This window comes from Sminthopsis crassicaudata, chromosome 5 (genome assembly GCF_048593235.1).
Source record: "Sminthopsis crassicaudata isolate SCR6 chromosome 5, ASM4859323v1, whole genome shotgun sequence".
NCBI classification, from domain to species: Eukaryota; Metazoa; Chordata; class Mammalia; order Dasyuromorphia; family Dasyuridae; genus Sminthopsis; species Sminthopsis crassicaudata.
Window position 1 is genome coordinate 197,395,869 of NC_133621.1, and position 26,881 is coordinate 197,422,749.

Sequence of the window (26,881 nt, forward strand, 5' to 3'; positions counted from 1 at the left end):
TAAAAATAAAATAAAACTATCACTCTTTGCAGATGATATGATGGTCTACTTAAAGAATTCTAGATAATTGACTAAAAAACTACTAGAAACAATTTTTTGAACTGAAGTCAAACTCACTTATAGTTCAGAAACTTTATTTTTTTATTGTATAAATATTTCCCCCAGTAATGCTAATATCTACTCAAAGATGATGGTCCTTAATTTCAATAGACTTGACTATTCACATCCAGAGTGAAAACTATGAATGTGGATTGAAGCATTTATTTGTTTGTTGTTTCTTTCTTGTGTTTTTTCCCTTTTGGTCTGACTTTTCTTGCATAACATGACAAACATAGAAATATGTTTAAAAGGATTGCACAGGGGCAGCTAGGTGCCGCAGTGGATAGAGCACAGGCCCTGAAGTCAGGAGGACCTGAGTTCAAATATGGCCTCAGATACTTAATACTTCCTGGCTGTGTGATCATAGGCAACTCACTTAACCCCAATTGTCTCAGAAAAAAAAAAAAAAAAAGATTGCACATATTTGACCTATAACAAATTGTTTGCTGTCTTGGGGAGGGGGAAAGGAAGGGAGGGAGAAAAATTTGGACCACAAAGTCTTTCAAAAATCAATGTTGAAAACTATATATTTTTGAACAAAAATACTATTGAGAAAAAATAAACAAAATTAAATGGTGAGTTTTATTTTTTTAAATGAATCTGTGATTTTACTAATGTAGAAAGGCTTTGGTGAGTAATTTTTCTACTAATACATAGGAATATTTTTTAGCAGTTTAAAGTTTTTGAGAGTTTTCTGGAGACAATAAAAAGTTTTAAATCATTCAATGTCAGTCACGTAGAAAATATAAATCAACACAGATCTTCCTGACTAGCTATCCATTATATTGGATAAGTGGGGCAACAGAGTTCTGAGCTAGAAGTCCAGCTTCTGAAGTCAGAAGACTTCACTTTTTTGTCCTGAGTACTGGTTGTGTGACCTTAGACAAGTCATGTCTTCCTGTTTGCCCTATTTCTCATCTGTAATATAAGCTGAAGAAGGAAATGGCAAACTATTCCATATGCCAAGAAAATCCCAGAGTCTTGAAGAGTTGATACAACCAAAATGACTGAATGACAATAACAAAATCCATTATACTGTGCTACCTCTCTGTAAGAAAATGAAATTTAACAGAAGTCAACACAATTAGAGTTAAGAAATTTAAGTGAGTTTGACTTCAGTTTCTACCCCAAACATATTCATAATGGGATGCTTTGTGAATTTAGGAAAGGTAACATTTCAGAAAGTTTTTGGTTCCAAGAATGAGCCAAGAATCTCTTTTTCTGATACTATTACTAGACTGGTAGATCCAATAAAGCATGAGAGAGGACCGATTTAACAGTAATCTATATGGAAAAGACTTTGGGGTTTTGGTTGACTATAAGTTTAACTTGGTAATGATTGCTCTTTCTAAATTGATAAATCTAAAGGTTTTTTCCTCAAGTCTCATTCTTCTCAACCACTTTGTGGCATTTGTTGCTACAGATCAACTTTTCTTCCTGGGTAGCTTCTCCTCTATCGAGTTTCCCTGTTTCCCCATGAGCATAGAGGAACAGACCTTAGAGGTCACATAATCCAATTCCTTAATTTTACAAATGAGTAAGATGTAAAATGACTTGTCCAAAGTCACACACACAGGGGACAAATGGCATAGCTGGGGATTAAATTAAGGCCCCATAATTCTAAATCCGACACTGGGCCATGCTGATGCCCCTTCCTTTTCATTTTTTCTTAAATGCCTGGCTGTCCTTCCTGGATCATAACCACAGCCTGCCTCCTAACTATGGGTGGGCCCCAGAGCTCTATCTTGGGTTTTCTCTTCTTTTCCTATGTTCTATATCAACATCATCAGCTTTTAGGAATTGTTAGAAGGAATATCTATGCAAATGTACAGTCTTTCTCCTGAGATTTATTCTCACCTCACCAAATGCCTAGTGGACATTTCAAAAAGGATGTCCCGTAGGCATCTCAGACCCTACATTATTATTATTGGAACTCATTATGTTTTCCCCCTAAACACACTCCTAATTTTTTTATTACTATAGTAATTTTTATTACTATTTTATTACTATTTTTATTACTATATACGATCATCATCCTCCCTCATTCTCCTTCTCTCCCCTCTCCATATCCAATCAGTCATTTAATCTTTTCATGTCTGTCTCCTCGATCCCTCTTGGATATTACCCCCTTTCTCCTTTCTATTACCATAGTTCAGGCCTTCCTATAAACTCCAATGCTCCTTATTACTTGTAGGATCACATCTTCATCCTTTCTAGCTGTACTTAGCATTCTCCTTCACACTCTATCGTCCAGTCTTACTAATAGTCCATCTCATTTCTTTATCCCTCTGAATTTCCTGTTTCTCCTGCCTGGAATTCTGCCTAGACTTCTGACTCATAGAAGTCTCGGTTTTCTTTTTAGACTCAGCTCAAGTAATATCTGCTGTGGGAGGGGTTTTCTGGTCCCTGTTCCCCACATCTGCTATTATCTTCCATTCCATGACTCCTTTGTATGAGAACATATCTTTCTGATATCAATTAGTGTTGTCTCTCCCAATAAAATGTAATGTGCAGGAGGAAAGGAATTGTTATATTTTTGTCGTTGTATCTCCAGTACTTTATAATAGTGCCTGGTGCTTATTTTTAAAATCTTAATTTTAAATTAAATAAATTAAATAAAATTAATTTATATTAGGCACTTACAAAATACTAATGGATTGATTGGCTCATTGTATGGCTACTGAAAGGGTTAATGCTTTCTTGGGCTAGATTAATAAAATATATTAATATTTTAATTTAATTGATTTAATAAAACTATTGTAACATGATAAAAGATCAATTATACTTTATCTCTGTCAAATCTTTCTAAATTGTGTTGAGTTCTGGCACTATCTTTTTAGGAGGAATATTTATGAAGTGGACTAAGGACAGAGGATGATGAAGGAGCTAGAAGAATTTCATGTGAATAATGGTCATAAGAACTTAGAATCATAGATTCAGAGCTGAAAGAACTCAAGAGGCTGTCTAGGATAACCTCCTACATCTTACAGGGAAGGAAAATGCCTCCCAAATTAAGTGGCTTGCCTGAAGTTACTCAGGCACAGACTTAAGGGACAATATGACCTTTTTTTCTGACAGGATGACAAGGATTCAGTTGTCAGTTCCAAAGGGTAAAAGTTTTCTCTTTATTAGAAAAATGAGATGGGATGCCTTACAAAGTACTAAGTTTCTCAGTTGGTAGAAGTGTTCAAGATGAGACTTGAAGGCTGCTGTTTTGCGGTGGATAGGAGGATTCCTTTCTTGATTAGAAGGTCAGACTAGATTTCTAACATTCCTTCTAACTCTTACCAGCTACCGATGGACTATTCTGTTCAAAGTGAATGCTCTAGTGACTGTTCTGTTCTGATGCTAATTAAGAGTCTTGATCTTTGTGTTTTCAGTGTCCTTTCATTTTCCCACAATACTTAGGAAATTCCATTGGCCAAGTGTTGTACTTTGTTTTAAAATGAACATATATAGTGGTGTCAAAGGGCTAGATATGGGATAAAAATTGGGTTTGAATTCTGACATTCATGAGATGTGGGATAAACACAATTAGAGTTAAGAAATTTAAACAAATAAAGCGTGAGAGAGGACCTATTAAACAGTAATCTATATGGAAAAGACATTGGGGATTTGTTTGATTGGTAATGATTTCAACTGAGTCTCAGTTGTCTCTCGCAAAATGGGGATAAGAACACTTACTTCTATCACTAACTTCAGTTATTCCTTCTACTTTAAGGTAACTAAGAGAGGGTTCCCCCTGCAATCTGGAAAATCCATGTAAAAATTTTTGTCTTTCCCTTTGTACCAGAGAAGAAGTCTGAAATTATTATGGGATTAAAAGATAAAATATGTTGGTATTTTACAATACTAAAAATTATTTTGTGCATTTTTGAGTTTCTAAACTTTTTCTGTGTCATCTGCGACTTCCACCAAATTCTCCCAAATTCCCATTTCTTATATCAACCTGTGAGAAAGTTATGATATGGAAGGGGTAACATATTATAGCTGGTATGCCTACAATACCTATTTCATAGGGCCAGTTTGAGGATCACATGGGATAATGTAGGTAAAATGTGTTTTTTAAAACTTTAAAGTGCTATATAAATATCAATTGTTGTGATAATTGTGGGCATCTCAACATGACTGGCACTGGGTAATGCTTTTTGTTGAGGATTTGGCCTGGCACAGGTGTGCTTGAATGCCAGGGATTTGTCTTTGCTGCTCATGCTCCCATGACCTCAAAGAAGAATCTTTTCAGAGAATCATAAATTTAGAAAGCACATTTCCACCCCCTTTCCTTGCCTCACCATTTTCATACCTGGATAGAGCCTGAAGAATCCAGTTGAACTGCCAAAATACTGCCAAGTCAGTGTTGGATCTCTTTGGAAATTCTCCACAAAAATAGGGTTTAAGGCTTCTGACATGTAGACCCCATTCAAAATACTTGGATCTGAGGGGCAAGATACAGAGGGAGCAATGTGACTCCAGGACACACTTCTGGCTTCATATTGGAGATAGGTTAATTAATTATATATATGACCAATTAATCAACAAATACTCAGTGCCTATTATTTTCTAGGTTCTGTGTTAGGTATTAGATATAGAAAAGAAAAAGTGAAACAACCCATACTCTGGAAGAGAACACAAAACTATTTCCTTTAGTACATATAGCTCAGAGCCCCCACTTGACCCCTTCAGGTTGTCCTCTGCCTTGTTTTGATTACATCTGGAGGGCTGTGTTCATTTCTGGGCACCATGAATTAGGAAAGAATGCTGATGGGATCCAAGAAAAGGGTAGCAGCATAGCAAAAGCATTGATATCAGCATATGCAGACCAGATATAGGAACTGAGACTGTTTAATCTGAAGAATAGAAGATGTAGGGGCAAGAGAGGACATAATGATTGTCTTACAGCATCTGAAGGATGGGAAGGAGAAATTAGATTTGTTCTTTTTGGCATCAGAATCAAGGTTGAAATGGAAAAGAATAAAATTTAGCTTTGATGTCAGAAAAACTTCTTAATTAGAGCTATCCAAAAGTGGAATGGGCTTCCTTGAGAGGCAGTGGTTTTGTATGTTAAAAATGATTGTACATGTATAACGTATAACAGATTGCTCGCTTTCTTTTTGTACTCCTTTGGGGGAGGCAAGAAAAAAAATTGGAGCTCAAAATCTTACAAAAATGAATGCTAGATATATTGGATTATTTGCTGTCTAGGGAAGGGAGTCGGGGGGGGAGGGAGGGAAAATTTAGAATACAAGGTTTTGCAAAGGTGAATGTTGAAAATTATTTATGCATAAGTTTTGAAAATAAAAAGCTTTGATAATAATAATAAATTTTTAAAAATGAATGTTAGGAGGTAGTGGTTTTCCCTCCTTGTTCTCCAAACAAATCACTTTTCTGGTAAGTGATAGAGGGGATTCATCCTGAAGTGCATAGGTGAGATAATTTTAATGTGGCTGCTCCTTGATAGGTGGGGAGAAGATTTTCTAAGAGGAAAAAGGAAAGATAAGTTACTGTTTTTGAAGAATTTGCTTCCTTCTCTCTAAGCTGATTTTTTTGGAGGACACTCAAATTCAGAATGTTTTACTCTTACCAAGTCAAAAGATGAAGAGGATTATTATCTCAGCCCAGTCAAACATGGAATAATCCAAGTTTGAGGTAGGAAGAATAGGACAGAAAGCTCAGTTCCAACCTTAGTTTTAAAACAGGACAAAACCTTATTTCCCAGATCGATGTTAGGACAACGTGACAAATTTTATGTTTTCAAAAATGTTGGGGAAAGATAGGGATATAATGAGATTGTGTAAGTTTGTTGTTGTGTCTGACTCTTCATGACCCCATCAGGCATCTTTTTTTTCCTAGTAAATTTGTTTATTTTTAATATACATTGCTTTATGAATCATGTTGGGAGAGAAAAATCAAAGCAAAAGGGAAAAACCATGGGAGAAAAAAAAAGGGAAGTGAACAGAGCATGTATTGATTTACATTCAGTCTCCTTAATTCTCTCTCTGGATGCAGATGGCATTTTCTGTCCAAAGTCTATTGGGATTGCTTTGGATCATGAACCGTTGAGAACCAAGTCTTCCATAGTCAATCATTGCACATTCTTGCTTTTACAATGTACAATGTATTCCTGGCTCTGCTTGTTTTGCTTAACATCAGTTTGTGTAAATCTTTTAAGGCCTTTCTAAAATCAGCTTGTTTATTATTTTTTATAGAACAATAACATTCCATTATCTTCATGTTCCACAACTTGTTCAACCGTTCCCCAGCTGACGGGCATCTACTCATTTTTTAATTCTTTGCCACCACAAGAGCTGCTACAAAATTTTTGTACATTTCCTTTTCCCTCTTTCATAATTTTTTGGGATATAAATGCAGGAATGGCACTGCTGGATCAAAGGATATGCAAGTTTTATAGCCCTTTGAACATAGTTCCAAATTGCTCTCCAGAATGATTGGATCATTTCACAATTCCATCAACAATGCATCAGTGTCCCCATCTGGGGTCTTGGCAAAAATACTGGAGTGATTTGACATTTCCAGCTCATTTTACAGAGGAGGAAACTGAGGCAAATGGGTTAAGTGACATGCCACATAACTAGTAAATGTCTGAGCCTGGAATTGAATTCTGGTATTCCTGACTTCTGAACTAATCCTCAATCCACAGTGCCACCCAGTTGCCTGCCTAATGTAAGCTTAAAAATTTGCAAACCTTAAAGTGCTATATAAATGTGAATTATTATGATGATACTATTTTTGTATCCACTTTTTGATAGAATACAGATAGAAACAATCTGTTGAAAAGGCACTCTTTTGCTTTTACTCTTTTATATTTAATAATCTGTGGACCATAACACTGCAAGATAAAATGACTATTTTGGAATTGAAAAAGAGTGTTGTGATTTAAGTTCACCTTCTAGCGACTTGCTGAGAGCACAATCCAGTAGCAAAGAGGATGACAGAGATGACAAGTATATTGCCCTATTTCCACAAGGTTTTTATTTTTCTGCTAGCTCCCTGTATTTTGAAAGATTTAAATTCCATGTAGTTTAGAAATTGTGAGTATTTGTTACATCTGTTAAAATGTTCTCTATTTTTATGACTCAATGTTATATCTGGTAGGCAGCAGCTCTGTCAATAATGATGCTCCAATTGCAGTATATTCTCAAGTATATTTTGGAATTAGTATTTGTAGTGTGGTGCTTTATTGCCTTTTAGATTATAAAGGACAGAAAGCTCCTGATGTCTAATTCTAGTCACCTGGATATGTCTTTCCAGATTATCTGGTAAATGCTAAAATTTTGCAACTTGCAGTGATGTGTTGTGATTTCCTCCATTTCACTGCATAATTTATTTCAAACAAGAAGCTCAGACTCCTTTAAGAATAACATCTCTATAATTTCTGATGACTTATTATTATTAAAAGAACTAGGAGGACTCATTTGTTAAAAATAGAATGAAGAAGATGCCCAAGCTTAGTTCTATGAAAGGAGTTTTTAGTGAAGAGAACTGGAGAAGAGAGATTTTTCACAAAAATGTGCAAACTTTGCATTAAGTAATTAATTCAGGCAATTGTTCCTTAATTAATTAATTCAGGTTACCTTTGTTGTAGACATTGGTGGGCAGCTGCACATTACTGATAGATGTATTCACCCACAGGTTGTTGAAATGTTCATTGAGATCCAGAATAAATTCATCCCCAAGTTCTACATAATTGCCATTCTCATCTTTCTCATTGATGAGGACTGAGTTGTAATAATTAAACTAGATATGAAAGGAAATAAAGGTTGAGATGGCCCAGACATAGGAAGAAATCCAGTGTGACAGAGAAAAAGGGAAAGAAATGATTTAGGACAGAGGATTCAAAGATGAAAAGATAACAGACATCCTAAGGCTACGTTTACATATACAAAATGCACAATTAACACCAGGTGATTAATGGACAATATTTATATTTATGTATTTCTTATAACATTTATAGTTATATTTATTATTAAATACTCAGGATTGTAACAAATGAAATTATTTAAAGGAGGAGTGCAGAAAGGGAGGTGAGCCAATAGGAAAGGATTTTGGCTTGAATTACCAGATGACCTCAATTTTCCCTTTGCTTAATATATGTAGACACAATCAGAGAAGGAAACAAAGAGAGTCAGACATATTTCATGGAGAGATATACAGACAAGGATAAAGAGTCCATCATTACTACCAGTTACTTATCAAATGACATGGCTCACTTTTCCCTTTTTAAGAAATAGAACTTATTCTATCTGGGAATAACCTGAACTTGCTGCCTCAAATAGGACAATGGCCACAAACCCTTAATTGATAAAAACTTCTCCTTCTAGTGACACAGACACAAATTCTTTTATCTTCTTATTTCCCTACCCCTAATCACTAGACACTGTCATCAGTGTCTCCCCGTTAGAAGATTATGGTCTCAGTCAGGATTGAATTTAGATATTTCTGATTCTACGTTTTTTCCCCAGCAATTAGCCTTAGCATTCCTGGGATTTGGCCCCTTAGCCCTCCTTAGTACATCCTTAACCTAGAGCCAAAGTATGTAGGGGCATACCATTTAAAATTACTTAAATTGTGGGTTCAGGAAAAACCTTGTAGACAAAATCCCTGACAAAAATATATTTAGAAGTCATTCTATATCTATACCTATGACCCTTGGCAGAGGCATCAGTTATGCCTTTGGATGCAGAGGGGACAATGAGGACCCAGCAGCACCTGGGATTTGGAGCTCTTGTCTCTCTAACTCTCCAAACACCCCCAATTTGCCTCTTATAGAAACAGGGAGACTTACCACCAGGGAAGCGTTGTATTCATGGTTGAGGTCAGCTTCCTCAGCTGCTTCTACAAGTCTCTAAAGCACACAAAGACACAATATATGGGAATAATGAACTGGTGTTTAGACAAACTCTTACATAATTGGTTATAATTCCACTGTGCTCTGACTTGGTCATGGAGAAATAGTCAAGAAGGATGTTGATAGGCTGACATTGCTCAGAGGAAGGATATTTATAAAGAACCTCATATAATGGTTGGCTTAGCCTGTAGACCTAGTAAATATGATTGTTATATTCAAATCTTTAAAGAACTGTTGTAAAAGAGGGATTGTTTTGTTCGGCTTTGACCCAGAAGGCAGAATGAGGAATGATGGATGCTGAAAGGAAAGAAGGAAACAAGCATTTATTTAATGCTTATTATATACTAGGCATTGTACCAAACACTCTACAAATAGTAACTCATTCTATCCTCATACAACCTGGGAAGTAGACACTATTTTTATCTCATTTTATACCACTGAGGAAAACAAAGGTCAAATGACTTGCTCAGAGTCATACAGCTTTTAAGTGTCTGAAGCTGGTTTTGAATGCAGGTCTTCTTGACTCTAGGTCCAGCTTTCTATTCAAGAGCTACTTTGCTGCCTTTCAATATATGAGGATTTTCTTTTTCTTTATAATTGGTCAATTTGTTGAGGGAGAGCAGTGGGGAAAGAGGAGGAAGAGATAACAAATGCTTAAAAAAGTAAAGAAACAAAGAAATGGAAAAAATGCAGACCAAATGACTTCATTCTAAAGAATTGGTAGGTCAAAGTACAAATCACAAAAACAGCGGATAATTTCATTAAAGAGAATAACAATAATGAGACAATATGCTGAAATTTGGGGGATACAGTCAAGCAGTTCCTAGGAGGGAAATTTATTTCTCTAGATATTTTCTTCAACAAAAGAGAAAAAAGAACAAATCAATGAAATTGGGTATACTGCTAAAAAAAAAAATCACAAACCAACAATAGGAAAATCTGCAATTTAAAAAATCTCAATTAAATACCAAAATAAAAATTCTGATAATTGAGGAAGAAGTTAACAAAAATTGAAAACAAAATCCATTTGAATTAGTAAACTAAGAGTAGTTTAAAAAGAAACAGCAACAAATAACAAAAACTATTAGCTAATTTGATTTACAAAAAAAAAAAACCAAAACAAAACAAAAAAACAGATCACCAGATTCAAAAATTAAAAAAGTGAATTTAAAACAAATGAAAAATTAAAGAAATGATTAGAAATTATTTTCTCCAATTATATGCCAACAATTTAATTGAAATAGATGAATATTTACAAAAGTATTAAGTGCATAGATTAACAGAAAAGGAAATAGATAACTTTTAGTAACCCACACTGGGCTTTCTGATCTCTTTGGGATACAGATCTAGTAGGTATGCCATTTTATAGTACTTTGGGCATAATTCCAACTTCTTTCCAGAAAAGTTGGATCACTTCATAACTCAACAACAACAGTGCATTAGTGTGTCTACTGATTCTTGATGTGCCTTAGAGTCATTAGTTTCCACTTGCCCAATTCCAGTTTTTAAGGAATTATTTTCTTCAATTAACTTTAATAGTCCAAATTCTTTTTTTTATAGCTTTTTATTTACAAGATATATGCACGGGTAATTTTTCAGCATTGACAGTTGTAAAGCCTTTTGTTCCAACTTTTCCCCTCCTTCCCTCCACCCCCTCCTCCAGATGGCAGGTAGACCAATACATTTAAATATGTTAAAGTATAAATTGAATACAATATATGTATACATATCCATACAATTATTTTGCTTCACAAGAAGAATCGGACTTTGAAATAGTGTACAATTAGCCTGTGAAGGAAATAAAAAATGCAGGTGGACAAAAATAGAGGGATTGGGAATTCTATATAGTGGTTCATAGTCATCTCCCAGAATTCTTTTGCTGGGTGGAGCTGGTTCAGTTCATTACTGCTCTATTGGAATTGATTTGGTTCATCTCATTGTTGAAGAGGGCCACGTCCATCAGAATTAATCATCATAGTATTGTTGTTGAAGTTTATAACGATCTCCTGATCCTGCCCATTTCACTCAGCATCAGTTCATGTAAGTCTCTCCAGGCCTCTCTGAAATCATCCTGTTGGTCATTTCTTACAGAACAATAATATTCCATAACATTCATATACCACAATTTATTCAGCCATTCTCCGATTGAGGGGCATCCACTCAGTTTCCAGTTTCTGGCCACTACAAAAAGGGCTGCCACAAACATTCTTGCACATACAGGTCCCTTTCCCTTCTTTAAGATCTCTTTGGGATATAAGCCCAGTAGAAACATTGCTGGATCAAATTGGAGTGTGCACAGTTTGATAACTTTTTGAGCATAGTTCCAAATCACTCTCCAGAATGGCTGGATGCATTTACAATTCCACGAACAATTTATCAGTGTCCCAGTTTTCCCACACCCCCTCCAACATTCTGCATTTTCTTTCCCTGTCATTCTAGCCAATCTGACAGGTGTGTAGTGGTACCTCAGAGTTGTCTTTGCATTTCTTTGATTAATAGCAATTTAGAGCACTTTTAGGGTTAGAGCTAGAGTTTAGAGTTAGGGTTAGGGTTAGGGTTAGGTTTAGGGTTATATATTTTGGAAATGAGGCATTTATCAGAACCTTTAATAGTCCAATATTCTTAATGAATATTGATGCAAATGTTTAAAGTGAATATTAGCAAAACAAACTATACCAATAAAGCACAAAATAGACTGATTAGTTTGTATTTTTTAAACCAGTAATACAGGGTTAGTTCTATATTAGGAAGAGCATAAATCCAGCCATTTTGGAGAACAATTTGGAACTATGCTCAAAAAGTTACCACACTGTGCATACTCTTTGATCCAGCAGTGCTACTACTGGGCTTATATCCCAAAGTGATCTTAAAGAAAAGGGACCTGTATGTGCAAAAATGTTAGTGGCAGCCCTTTTCATTGTGGCTAGAAACTGGACATTGAATGGATGCCCATCAGTTGGAGAATGGCTAAATAAACTGTGATATACGAATATTATGGAATATTATTATTCTGTAAGAAATGACCAGCAGGATGATTTCAGAAAGGCCTAGAGAGACTTACATGAACTGATGCTGAGTGAAATGAGCAGAACCAGGAGATCATTATACACTTCAACAACAATACTGTATGAGGATCAATTCTGATGGACGTGGCTCTCTTCAACAATGAGAGGATCCAAATCAGGTCCAATTGATCAGTAATCAATAGAACCAGCTACATCCAGTAAAAGAACACTGGTGTGGACCACAACATAGCATTTCCACTCTTTCTGTTATTGTTTGCTTGCATTTTTGTTTTCTTCCCAGGTTATTTTTACCTTCTTTCTAAATCTGATTTTTCTTGTGTAGCAAGACAATGGTACAAATATTTACACATATATTGTATTTAACATATACCTTAACATATTTAACATGTATTAGACTACCTGCCATCTAGGGGAGGGGATGGTGGGAAGGAGGGGAAAAGTTGGAACAGAAATTTTTGCAAGGGTCACTGGTGAAAAATTACCCATGCATATGTTTTGTCAGTAAAAAGCTATAATTTTTAAAAGTGTCATTTTCAAGATATCTAAGTAATTATTTCAATTTTATTGAAATAAGATTTGTTCCCTAAGTGATAAATGGCTAAAGAATATGAATAACCAGTTCTCAAAGGAAGACACCCAAGCTATCCACAATCATATGAAAAAAAAAGTTCCAAATCACCATTAATTAGAGAAATGCAAATTAACTCTGCTTTATATTTGTCATTTTGACAAATATGACTAAAAGGGAACATGGCAATTGTGGGAAGAACTATGGGAAAATATGCTCAATAATGCATTATTTATTGGTGGAGTTGCAAATTGCTTTGGCTATTCTGGAAAGCAATTTGGAACTATTCCCTCCAAATTACTAAATTATTCATATTCTTTGATCCAGAAGTATTATTACTAAATCTATACTTTAAAGAGATTAAAGAAATAATCAAAGGACCTTTTTATGGTGGCAAGGAACTAGAAACCAATGAATACCTATAACCTGGAAAGTGGGAATTGGCTGCTCATTGGCTCAATAGGAAGAGTGTTAGAAGTTAGGAAGACTTGAACTAAAGTGGAACCTTAGACATTCATTATTTGTGAGACTGAATTACTTAACCTTTCTTAGCCTCTACTTCCCCCATCTGTAAAATGGAGATGATAACACCTGACATACAGGATTGTTGTGAGGATCAAATAAAATAACATATGTAAAGTGGTTTGTAAATCTGAAAACACTATATAAATGCTAATAGTTTTAAAATTATAATATAAAATCTATTGTTTTAAGAAATGACAAAAGGAATTGTTTTTGAGAAAACTGGAAAGACTTGCATCAAATTAATGACCAAGCATAGGGGACTGATGATAATTATGGTACTCTACCTCCTAACACAGAAGTGATAAATGCAGAATGAAATTGATATGTTTGGATATGGCTAATGTGGGGGTTTATTTGGCTTAATTATGCATATTTTTTCTGTTAAGAGATTTGATTTTCTTCCTTTTCCTAGAGACAGGAGAGGTAGAGAAGAGAGGAAATGCTTGATAATTGAAAAATAAAATAAAATGAATGATAAAGACAAATATGGCTTATTTTTATTGGAATACCACAGCTCAGAAAGAACAGCCCAGACTAGAGAAAGTCAACTGGGAATAAGGAGTCATGCTTGGAACATTCCAAGAAGTAATTAGTTATTTATCTTGTAACCTAGGGGGAAATTTCCATTCCTCTCTCTCCCCTTTTGAAAATAGGAGAAAGAAACAATATTGAATGAGCCCCTGAATAGGGATTTATTAGTTAGATAAGAGCACTTACTTTCAAGTTAATTCTTGAAATTCCTCTATTAGAAATATGGCTTTGAGATTGGTAACATTAACCACTCAAGACATTGTGACTTCTTTGTGGGAACTCCCTCCACCAAAATAGCCTTACAGAATTATCTTAAGAGTTTTAGTGATATTGATAACAATAGAGAGAATTTCATAGTGCTTTAAGGTTTGCAAAAAACACTTTACAAATTTATTTACAAACTCACAATGATCCTGGGAGGTCGATACTATTATTATCCCCATTTAAATGACTGACTCACAGTATCATAGTTATCACAGCAATGATACTAAGGCAGAATTTGAACCCAGGCCCACTTGCAAGTCTAGCAAGTTGTTCAATATACACAAAGCCTCTCTAAGAGAAGTAATACAGTAATATAGTGACTCCATTTTAGGCTAATGTGAAAATGATTGATTATAGGTAAGATTTTGAAAGTGTGACAGGGGTTCAAATGGAGAAGAGAATTTCAAATTTTGCTTGCTTTTTAATTTTATATGAGCTGACCTTATTTTCAAACACTGGGGGAATATGATCTCATCATTGATCTTGGTGTAAAACATATGTATCTTGGGCTTTCTCTATCAGATTATTTTTTTCTAAATGACTTTATGTTGGCCCTGAGTCATGTCCTATTGGTTATCCATATTTCTCCTAGTTAAATATAGGTATATATGTATGTTGCTCATTCATGTCAGTTCTATTTGTCTTATACTGTCTTACTCCACCTTGAGGGGAGAGGCTATGTCTACGTGATTTAGTTTTTACAATACCTACCAGAGGGCCAGGGAGACACTTAAGTGAATATGGTGCATTTGGAAGCTCTGAGACCCCAGGGCGATTTACAGCTCTTATATATCTTGACTGATTTGGTTTGTAGATAAAGTCATAAACATAGCTCTTGAAAACTTCCACCTTCCCTCCTCCTTCATTATCTACAGACACTTGGTGAGTTCATAAAGAAAAGAGTTTTTGGTGAAAAAGATTTTTTTCTTTCTTTCTTTTTTTTCCTTCCTTCCTTCCTTCCTTCCTTCCTTCCTTCCTTCCTTCCTTCCTTCCTTCCTTCCTTCCTTCCTTCCTTCCTTCCTTCCTTCCTTCCTTCCTTCCTTCCTTCCTTCCTTCCTTCCTTCCTTCCTTCCTTCCTTCCTTCCTTCCTTCCTTCCTTCCTTCCTTCCTTCCTTCCTTCCTTCCTTCCTTTGCAAAAAGCCCTGAATGTGAGCTGATACCATTGGAAGCCTTGGTGATAGTCCAGAGTAAACAAAGTACCTGAAGTAATTATTTTCTCATCTATATCTCAAAGAGCTATTTTTCTGAGGTGTGAGAAGAGTAGAGGAAAAAAAGCTAGGAAGACCTAAGGGTTTGCTTACAGTCCTGTACCTTCTGATTATATTTGAGACAGTAATGGTAGGAACAAGACAGGAAGAGGATGGGCTGAAGGCACAGGACTCAGAAATTTCCAGCCAAATTTAGTTTTACCTTCACAGCTTCCACTTTTCTTCGCAGCATGCTTTCCATCTCCTCAGAGAACTTCTTCACAAGCTCCAAGCCATCCACCTCCTTAATCTTCAGACTGGACTTCACATCGTTGTACTTCTATCCAGAGGAAAGTCAAGAAGATGGTTGGGAATCAAGAATTCTTATAACAGATGGTCACATAATGGATAGAGTGATGGTCCTGAAGTCCGGAAGACTTGAGTAGTCTCAATTTTCTCAACTGTAAAATGGGGCTAGATAACATTTACTTTTCAGGGTTGTTGTCAGGATCAAATAAGATTTTTTAAAAAGCATTTAGCCTGGAACAGTAGTAGGCAATATATAAATACATGCTTACTCTTAGTCATCACCACTCTATGGTTTGTTGGAAAACTGTCCTAATTGGGTATGTCTAGGCTCCAATTGGAAGCACCCACCTTGGTGACTAAGATTTAGATATGCTCCCTAATAACTTCTCAGACTCCAACAGTACAAAACCCTTTAACACTTAATTTTATATATATGCTAACCCTTACACTTGGAAGAGGCTCTCCTCTTATTTTTGATCTGTAAAGTCCTCTTCCTTTCAGGGAACACCATCTCCTCCATGACCAAATTGTTTGGACTATTTTTTCTGGTTTTATCCTTTGAACAGTTCCTCAGAAAGGCTGAGAATGGAGGTGAATTTAAACTAATGATTGTAGAATCATAAATCTAGAATTGTAAGAGACCTCAGAGATTAATGAATCTTGCCTGTCTCTGCATTTAATCATTCCATTTCCTCAGGCTATGTTAAATTACAATTATGACTTTAAGCACAAGATATAGTTGAAAAAAGATTGAACCAGAATTTTTAAAAAGAGAGAAAATTACTTCTCCTGCCTCAGAGTTTTGAAAGCACTTTGTTAGGACCTCTCTTTTGCCCTTATCACATTCTATCTTGTACCATGATCATTTGGGTTCAGCTTGCATTGATTAGTCCCCATTAGACTAAATATACCTCAAGACCATTTTTTTATCTTTGTATCCTTAGTTCTTTGAGGTGGCATTCCAGAGAGGCTTGGAGTCAGGAAGATTTGTGTTCTGGTACTGACTTGACATTTATTAACAGTGTCTACCTGGGCAATTCCATTAACCTCTCTGTACCTCAAGGAGCACTCCAGGATTTATCTACTGCTGTGATGGAGGGAGTTGATGAGGTAGAAATTCTTTTTGTTTATGAAATTGCAGATCCTTTGGAAACAAATATCCCTAGTGCCCAGAACATTGAATACTTCTCTTGTCTATCATTCTTTAATTGTTTCATGTATGAAAAAAAATCTCATCTCCTAACAAAGTTATAAGCTCCTAGAGGGCAAAGATTATCTTCTCAGTTTTTTAAGCTCTCTCACAATATACTATAGTATAGGGACAGGAATTAGATCCACGATTTTACTGGTACAGGGAAGTTCTTAAAGAGAAACTTCATTCTATGAGGTAGATCATCACCTTTTTTGTAACTTAAAATCTTAAGAGAGGTGTCTAGTTAAGTGATTAATTGCCCAAGATTACACAGTCAAAATGTGTCAGAGGCACACTTAAATATAGGTTTTTCTGGCTCTGTGATTGATCAATATTCTATCCAATATACCATGCTAGCTGTCTTTCTACAATGTACATTTTACACACACACACACACACACACACACACACACACACACACACACACACATGTAAAGCTCAATAAACCTTAGCAAGGCAGCAAAGAAATCGTGTAAAATCATTAATAACTTCAGTAAAATGGAAAGATTACAAAGTAAATCCACAAAAACCAACAGTATTTTAATAGAGGAATATCAAAACCAATGAGAAAATAATAGAAAGAGAAGTCCCATTCAAAATAACTATAAATGCTCAAAATATTTGGGAATTCACCTACAGTTACAAGGGAAAGCAACTTAAATAATTGGATAGTTAGTGCTCATGGTTGGGATTTGTCAATAATATATCCAAATTATAATATTACCTAAATTAATTTCCAGATTTAATTTAGAGGCCCTAAGATGCTGTAGTGTTCTAAAGTGCCTTCTGAAACTATTTAAAAATTAAATTATGTTTATTGAACTTCATATGTTTATAAATATATATGTGTGTTATATGTCTGTGTATATAAAAGATTCTTCATTTTTTGTGTCTTAGACCTCTTTGGAAGTCTGTTAAAACTTAGGGAACCCTTCTCAGAATAAGACTGCAAAGGAAACCAATCATACTGAAATACAATTGTCAAAAAATTTGAAAAACAAAGTTCACAGACCCTAGGTTAAGAAATCTTCTAGAATTTCTCAGTTGAAAATAATGTTAATTTGGTTTTTAATAGATTAATATTGGCTTTTGATCATTAAAAAATGTACAGAAAGGACCTTAGAGATCATCTAATCTAATCCTTTCATTTTTATGGATAAAAAACCTGGGGCCTAGAGGTATTAATGGCATACTTAAGATCACATAGGAAGTAACAGAGCAGGGATTCAAACATAAACACAGATTTTTCAATGTACTTTCTACAACTTTCTGCTACTTCTATTTATATTCAGTATCAATTCTTACTGGACTGTCCAAGGATAGAAATATGATTTAATAGAGACATGTATTTAAGAAAATCCCAGGTAAACCAGCATTGCTGTAATTTATTGGTAAGAAGATGCTAATTTGGACAAAACACATTGTATGTTTCCCAACTCTCTCTCCCTACCATGTAACAAAAAGGCATCCTGAAGGTGATTTGGGTGGAAGCAATTTTGAATGTTTTAATATCAAGTCGTCCATAACCATTGACTTCTTGTCCCAGAACTGCCTCACTGAATTACTGTCCAGTAGTTATCAGTAAGCTAGAGTTTGCTTAGAATGTTAGGAGATACTGCTACCTTTTGGACACAGAATTGTTAGCACATGAGAAATCTGGCTTTTTTTACACTCTGCCAGGGTGATATGTTTCCTTCAAGAAGATGTATCTTGTAAGATCTTTTTTAAAATAGCTTTTTATTTTTCTAAATACATGCAAAGACAGTTTTTAACATTCACCTTTGTAAAACCTTGTGCTCCAAATCTTGTAAGATCTTGAAAACCTCTTTATGGAAAATCATTCTCTCTGGAACAGATTGTCATGAATATAAGCTCCCCAATCACAGGTCTTGCTGCTGCCAACAAAGCTTGTTCAGGAAGGACCCTAGATTCCCAGGAAAGAGTGGGAAGGCTCCCCTGTCATGTCATGCATGTATTTGGTGAAGGTTTTTTGTAGTATTACTTAGAGACCAAAACTTCAAGTCTAAAGCTTTAATTTCCAAACATAGACTGGTATTAAGGTTAGCCAAAGTGTACCAGCTCTGGATGTGGAGTTAGGACTCACTGATAATTCTTAGGCTATGATCATTGACAAATCACTTCATTCTCGGAGCCTCCAAATAACAGACCAGTAGAGTTACACAGTACCTCAGAAACGATCAAGACTAGTTGGTAGCTGGCCAAGAGTCCTTCTACAAATTCCCTAGCCTTCATCTAGAGATATCTCTCTCGTCTTGTACTTGAAAGAATGATTATTTTCAAATCCGAGTATAGAATTTTGCATTTTATCCTGCTAAAAATCACCTTTTTTTATCCAAGGAGATAAAACTAGGTGATTTCTAAAGTCCTTTCTAACCCTAAAACCTAGGATCCTGCCAGCTCCTGACATGCCTTGAGAGCAGAGGATGATGTCTCACCAAGGACAGGGAACAGGGCTGATCTTGCTCATGTTTATAGTATAAGGGAACAATGCTATGTGTATTTTTATCATGTATGTATTTATTATTTAAAGATTGTTATATTTATATTATGTTATATTACTGCATGATATTATTAAAAACATAACATGTTATTGTATAATACTGGTAAGTCCCAGTCATAAGCCCTGACTATCAAATTATTTAAGTTTTTTTCTTTTGTATCTGGAAGAGACCTTAACTTAGCATGGCACTAAATCTGGAAATTAATTTGGTTAATATTACAATTTTTATATAATGTATCTTTTCTATAATGTATGTTCTGAAATGTAATAGGAATTTCCCTTCACCTAAATAAAAATAAGACATCCCTTACTCAAGTGTGAAATTCCATGATAAGAAATTCATTCTTTTGATTCAAGAGAAAGAAATAAGGATTTATATAGTATCCATGATGTGTCAGGTAATGTGCTAATTACTTTACAAATATTATCTTATTTGATTCTTCCTACAACAACCCTTGCAAAGTGGGTGCTATTATTGTCTCCATTTTAAAGTTAAAGAAACTGAGGCAAACAGAAGGTAAGTATCCTGTCTAAGCTCATACAGATAATTAGTGTGTAAGGTCAGATTTTTAAAAAATTTCCACAATAGCCATATTGTAAAAAGAAAAAGTGAGAAAAAAGGTTGACAAATGTGCTTCGATCTGCATTTAGAGTTCATCAGTTCTTTCTTTGGAGGTGGTTAGCATTTTCCATCATGAGTTGAGGTCATATTTGAACTCTGGTCTTGATTCCAAGCCCAGTACACCACTTAGTTGCCATGTGCTTCTCTTTCACTGTGGGCTCTGCAGCCCTCACTGCCTATCCCATATCCCTTGAAGCCCTATGGGATTGCTATTTGGGAAAGCCAGGCTCAAGAATATGGATCTCAAGTCTTCTTATCCTAACAACTTTCACTCCCTCTTTATGTGTCTACTTTCCAGCACAATACCTTTATACCTACTTGATGAACTAGTGTTACCTTCTTTAGCAGGAGTGATCCAGAGTATTTTGTCACCAAGGCATAGAGGTCCCCACCAAAAGTATCTGCCCAGAGCTTCACCCTGCCAAGGAAGATGGACATACTCTCACATTCACATAAATATACTTTACCATCTCTGAAAGAATGACCCATTTCAAGAAAGGGGACTAAAACTTCAGCCATAGTCTGAAGACTAGGCTCATATAGAGCAGGATGGGAATGATACCAAAGGTGCAAGACAATCTATTACAAAGACCAGGAACTCCATTCAAAATAACAGTCGATAGTATAAAGTATTTGGGAATATATCTACCAAAGGAGAGTCAGGAATTATATGAGCAAAATTACAAAACACTTGCCACAAAAATAAAGTCAGATTTAAATAATTGGAAAGACATTCAGTGTTCTTGGATAGGCCGAGTGAATATAATAAAGATGACAATACTCCCCAAACTAATCTATTTATTTAGTGCTATACCAATCAAACTCCCAAGAAACTATTTTAATGACCTAGAAAAAATAACAACAAAATTCATATGGAAGAATAAAAGGTCGAGAATTGCAAGGGAACTAATGAAAAAAAAGTCAGAGGAAGGTGGTCTAAGTGTACCTGATTTAAAGCTATATTATAAAGCAACAGTCACCAAAACCATTTGGTATTGGCTAAGAAATAGACTAGTTGAGCAGTGGAATAGGTTAGGTTCACAGGGCAAGATAGTGAATAAAAATAGCAATCTAATCTTTGACAAACCCAAAGATCCCAAATTTTGGGATAAGAATTCATTATTTGACAAAAACTGCTGGGAAAACTGGAAATTAGTATGGCAGAAACTAGGCATGGACCCACATTTAACACCACATACTAAGATTAGATCAAAATGGGCCCAAGATTTAGGCATAAAGAACAAAATCATAAATAAATTGGAGGAACATGGGATGGTTTACCTCTCAGACTTGTGGAGGAGGAAGGAGTTTGTGTCCAAGGGAGAACTAGAGACCATTATTGATCACAAAATAGAACATTTTGATTACACCAAATTAAAAAGTTTCTACACAAACAAAACTAATGCAAACAAGATTAGAAGGGAAGTAACAAATTGGGAAAACATTTTTACAGTTAAAGGTTCTGATAAAGGCCTCATCTCCAAAATATACAGAGAATTGACTTTAATTTATAAGAAATCAAGCCATTCTCCAATTGATAAATGGTCAAAGGATATGAACAGACAATTTTCAGATGATGAAATTAAAACTATTTCCACTCATATGAAAGTGTTCCAAATCACTATTGATCAGAGAAATGCAAATTAAGACAACTCTGAGGTATCATTACACACCTGTCAGATTGGCTAAGGAACAAATAACGATGAATGTTGGAGGGGATGTGGGAAAACTGGGACACTGATGCATTGTTGGTGGAGTTGTGAAAGAATCCAACCATTCTGGAGAGCAATCTGGAATTATGCCCAAAAAGTTATCAAAATGTGCATACCCTTTGACCCAGCCATACTACTACTGGGCTTATACCCCAAGGAACTACTAAAGAAGGGAAAGGGACCTGTATGTGCCAAAATGTTTGTGGCAGCCCTTTTCATAGTGGCTAGAAGCTGAAAGATGAATGGATGTCCATCAATTGGAGAATGGTTGGGTAAACTATGGTATATGAATGTTATGGAATATTATTGTTCTATAAGAAATGACCAACAGCAGAAATACAGAGAGGCTTGGAGAGACTTACATCAACTGATGCTGAGTGAAACGAGCAGAACCAGAAGATCATTATACACTTCAACAATGATACTGTTCGAGGATGTATGCTGATGGAAGTGGATTTCTTCAACATAGAGAAGAGCTAATCCAATTCCAATTGATTAATGATGGACAGAACCAGCTACATCCAGAAAAGGAACACTGGGAAATGAATGTAAACTGTTATTTTTACTTTCTGAATCCAATTCTTCCTGTGCAACAAAAAATTCGGTTCTACACACATATATTGTATCTAGAATATACTGTAATATATTTAACATATATAAGACTGCTTGCCATCGGGGGGAGGGGGTTGGGGGAGGAAGGGAAAAAATCTGAATAGATGTAAGTGCAAGGGATAATGTTGTAAAAAATTACCCATGCATATGTACTGTCAAAAAATGTTATAATTATAAAATAAAATAAAAATTAAAAAAAAACAAAGTCCAGGAACTGGAAAATTAGAACACAGATGGCATCTACTTGATGGGGTTAATATTAATAATAATGATAATAATATTTCATCTCCCCAGCAAAGTACTTTCCTCACAGTAATACTATGAGGTAAAAAAAGTGTTTTTAAAAATATCAGACTTGTGATTATACCAGTGTAGAATATCCCAGGATAGCTGGGTGGCCCAGTGGATAGAGTGTTGGGTGTCAGGATGATTCCTCTTCAAATCCAGTCTCGGATACTTATCAACTGTGTGACATTGGACAAGTCACTTAAACTTATTTGCCTGAGCTTCCTGATCTATAAAATGAGTTGAAGAGGGAACTGACAAACTACTTCACTTTCTTTGCTAAGAAAACTTCAAATGGGGTCACAAAGGATTGGAAACTATTGAACAACAATAACAATAGTGGAGCATTTCCAATATGGAAACTATCAATGATGGAAATTTGGAGGTTGACAATTTTTTAAAAACTTAGTTTTAGAGGGTTGTATCAGACATGAGATGCTAAATGAATTGTCCAAAAACCTAGGAAATGTTCAAGCCAAGATTCTATTATAACATGATTCTTTTGTTTGATTTTAGATTCAGAGATGAGAATGGAAGTCTGGAGAAGGAGAGAAGGAAGGAAATGGGGATACTAAGAGAACACTGTAGAATCATGGAATATTAGAACTGAAAAGGAGACTCATATAGACTATATAATTCAACACTCATTCAGACCTAGAGAGAACAAGTTATGGATTCACAAAATTTCAGGACTGGAAGGGACTTCAGAGATTATTCAGTATAACTGATACCTGAGCAAGAATGTCCATTGTAGCATATCCAGCAAAAAGCCTTGAATTCAGAGTAATGATATGGATTTTGGATTGCACAAGAAAGGGGATCAGTGACTGAACAAGAGTTTTTTGGGAGGAGGTGAAGCCTTGGATCAAAAACAGGCTCAAGAATTTCTTTAGTAAGTTTTTTTTTTTCTTAGGGAGGCGGAGTCAAGATGGCAGAGAGGACATATGTTTCTTTCTGGCCTTCTCCTACAATCCTCAGACTAATTAGAAAATCCAGCCTCTGAATTAATTCTGGATGGCAGAATCCACTAATATTGGGAATGCAACAAATTACTAGCAGAAGATAATTTTGAAGATTGCCAGAAAAAGGTCTGCTTCAATTGGGCATGGAAGGAGGCAGGACAAGAGCAAACAGGCTGAGCACAGATGCTAGTGTAGGCAGTGCAGATCCAGGGTGGTGAAGGCTTCTCTATGGGGAGGAATCTATAGCAGTGTTGGCTACTCTGCCCTGGTTGCAAACCAGTAGATCAGCAGAGAAGTTATAAAACATCCAACACAAACACAAAAGGTATATAGTGAACCCCAAAATGCCAGAATCTCACAGGACCTGGTCATACCCATTCAGCTCTAGAAGTCAGTCAGCACAGCTGCTTCCACTTGTAGAGGAAGCTTGGACAATTTTCCCTGCCCTAAAAACAGATCCCAACTTTTAAAAAAAGAGTAAAAAAGCAAAAACCAAACAAACAAAAAAAACCAAACAAAAAACCCCAAACAAAAAAAGAAAACAAAACAAAACAAAAAAACAAACAAACCCCTGACAATAGATAGTTTTTATAGAACAGATTTCAAACCCTGAGGAGACTAAAAACAGATTGTCTCCAGATGAAGCCCCAAAAGGTGATATGAATTGGTCCCCATCACACAAGGCTCTCCTAGAAGAAATTATAAAGTATCTTAAAAGAGAGTTGGAAGAAAAATGGGGAAAGGAAATAAGAACTTTATAACAGGGTTTGGAAAAGAAAACACTGAAATTATCTGAAGAAAATTCATTACAAAATAGACTTAGTGAAATGAAAGCATACAACTCCTTAAAAATAGAGTTGACAAAATGGAAATAGAAAACAACTCCCTGAAAAACAGAATTTGAAAAATGCAAAAAGAAAATAACTCTTTAAAAAACAGAATTTGTGAAATGGAAAAAATATCCACACTCAAAACAGCTCATTTAAAAATTAAATTGGACAAATACAAAAAGAACTTAAAAAAGTAAATGAAGAAAATAATTCACTAAAAATCAGAACTGAACAAATGGAAATGAGTGACTCAAGAAGACACCAAGAATCAGTCAAACAAAACCAAAAAAATGAAAAAATAGAAGAAAATTTAAAATACCTACTTGGGAAAACAACTGACCTGGAGAATAGACCTAGGAGAGACAATTTAAGGATTATTGAACTTCCTGAAAATCATGATGAAAAAAAGAGCCTAGACAGTATTTTTCAAGAAACCATCAAAGAGAACTGCCCAGATGTCATAGAATCAGAAGGTAAAATAGACATTGAAAGAATTCATCAAACATCTCCTGACAGAGACCCCCAAATTAAAACTTCAAGAAATATCATGGCTAAATTTCAGCACTATTAGACCAAGGGAAAAAAATACTTCAAGCAGGCAGAAAAAAAACAATTCAAATACTGAGAAGCCACAATAAGGATCACTCAGGACCTAGCAGCTTCCACCTTAAAGGATCAAAGGGCCTGGAATCTGATATTCCAAAAGGCAAAGGATCTTGGAATGCAGCCAAGAATAAACTACCCAGCTAAACTGAGCATTTTCTTTCAGGGAAGAAGATGGACATTCAACGAAACAGGTGAATTCCATTATTTCTGATAAAAAGACCAGAGGTGAATAAAAATTTGATTTCCAAATATAGAAGTAAAAAGAAACATAAAAGGTAATAAGAAAAGAACTCAAGAAATGTATCTCTGCTATGGGTATGCATCAATAGTGCATATATAATTTGATTTTACTATTATAATATGAAAAAGAAACTAGAGGTGGAAAGGAGATCATAATAGAAAAAGGGGAGAGTGGAGACAAAATGAGGGAAATTACATCCCATGAATTATAATTAAGGGAAAGAAGAGAGGAGGAGGAACATTGTGTGAATCTTAGTCTCATCAAATTGGTCTCAAAGAGAGAATATCAGACATATTTGGTTACATAGAGAAACTTTTCTCACCTTATAGGAAAGTGGGAGGGGAAAGGGGAAAAAGAGAAGGGGTAGGCTAATAGAAGGGAAAACAGAAATAGTAGGGGAAAGGTATAAGAAAGAGGGAGGCGCTCTAAAGAAGGAGAGCTTCTTGAGGCAAGTGGTGTTCATAAGTAAAAATACTGGGAAGGAGGGAAAGGGGAAAAGGAAAGAGAAAAGTATAATTTGGAGTAAATAAAATGGTGAGAAATACAGAGCTAGTATTTTTAACTATAAATGTGAATGGGGTGAACTCTTCCATAAAGCAGAAACAGAGAGCAGACTGGATTAAAAGCCAGAATCCTACAATATGTTGTTTACAAGGAACACATTTAAAGCAGAGCGATACATACAGAGAAAAGGTAAAAGGTTGGAGCAGAATCTATTATGCTTCTGGTGAAGTAAAAAAAGCAGGGGTAGCCATCCTGATCTCAGATCAAGTAAAAGCAAAAATGATTTAATTAAAAGAGATAAGGAAGGGTACTATATTTTGCTAAAGGGTAGCACAGATAATGAAGCAATATCAATACTAAACATATATATATATATATATATATATATATATATATATATATATATATATATATATATAATGTTATAGCATGTAAATTCTTAAAGAAGTTAAGAGGGCTATAAGAAGAAATAGACAGCAAAACTATAATGTGGGAGATCTCAACCTTGCTCTCTCAAAATTAGATGAACCACAAAATAAATCAGAAGTTAAGGAGGTAAAATAGAATACTAGAAAAGTTAGGTATGACAGATCCTTAGAGAAAATTAAATGGAGATAGAAAAGAGTACACTTTCTTCTCAGCAGTTCATGGAACCTATACAAAAATTGTACATTAGGACATAAAAATCTCAAAATCAAATACAGAAAGGCAGAAAGAGTAAATGCATTTTTTTCAGATCACGGTGCAATAAAAATTACATTCAATAGAAGGCCAGGGGAAAATAAACCAAAAAGCAATTGGAAGCTAAATAATCCTCAAAGAATCCCAAAGAATGAATGAGTGAAACAGCAAATAATAGACACAATTAATACTTATATCCCAGAGAATGACAATAATGAGCCAACATACCAAAATTTGTGGGATGCAGCCAAAGCAGTAATTAGGGGAAATTTTATATTTCTAGATACTTATTTGCATAAAATAGAGAAAAAGATCAATGAATTAGGCTGCAACTAAAAGAGCTAGAAAAAGAACAAATTAAAACCCCTGAATCAAATACCAAACTTGAAATTCTAAAAATAAAGGAGAGATAAATAAAATTGAAAATAAAAAACTATTGAATTAATAAATAAAACTAAGAGTTGGTTTTATGAAAAAACCAACAGAATAGATAAATCTTTAGTTAATTTGATTAGAAAAAGGAAAGAGGAAAATTAAATTGTTAGTCTCAAAAATGAAAAGGGAGAACTTTCCACCAACTGAAGAGGAAATTAGGGCAATAATTGGGAGTTATTTTGTCCACTTTATGCCAATAAATTTGATAATCTAAGCGAAATGGAGGAATACCTATAAAAATATAGATTGCCCAGATTAACAGAAGAGGAAACAAATTAAACCCAGTTTAGAAAAAGAAATGGG

The 26,881-nt window shown here is 35.1% G+C and overlaps 1 protein-coding gene across 1 annotated transcript in view; it reads right to left on the reverse strand.

The window, feature by feature from the left end:
* The window catches only part of CACNA2D4 (calcium voltage-gated channel auxiliary subunit alpha2delta 4), a 176,171-nt gene that overhangs the window by 139,537 nt on the left and 9,753 nt on the right, over window positions 1-26,881 (reverse strand). Inside the window, exons 2-6 of the mRNA XM_074269384.1 lie at window positions 20,047-20,128; window positions 15,290-15,406; window positions 8,903-8,962; window positions 7,692-7,854; window positions 4,403-4,534 (exon numbers count right to left, since the gene is read on the reverse strand). Coding sequence (XP_074125485.1) covers window positions 4,403-4,534; window positions 7,692-7,854; window positions 8,903-8,962; window positions 15,290-15,406; window positions 20,047-20,128 — 554 coding nt within the window. The remainder of the gene's footprint in view (window positions 1-4,402; window positions 4,535-7,691; window positions 7,855-8,902; window positions 8,963-15,289; window positions 15,407-20,046; window positions 20,129-26,881) is intronic.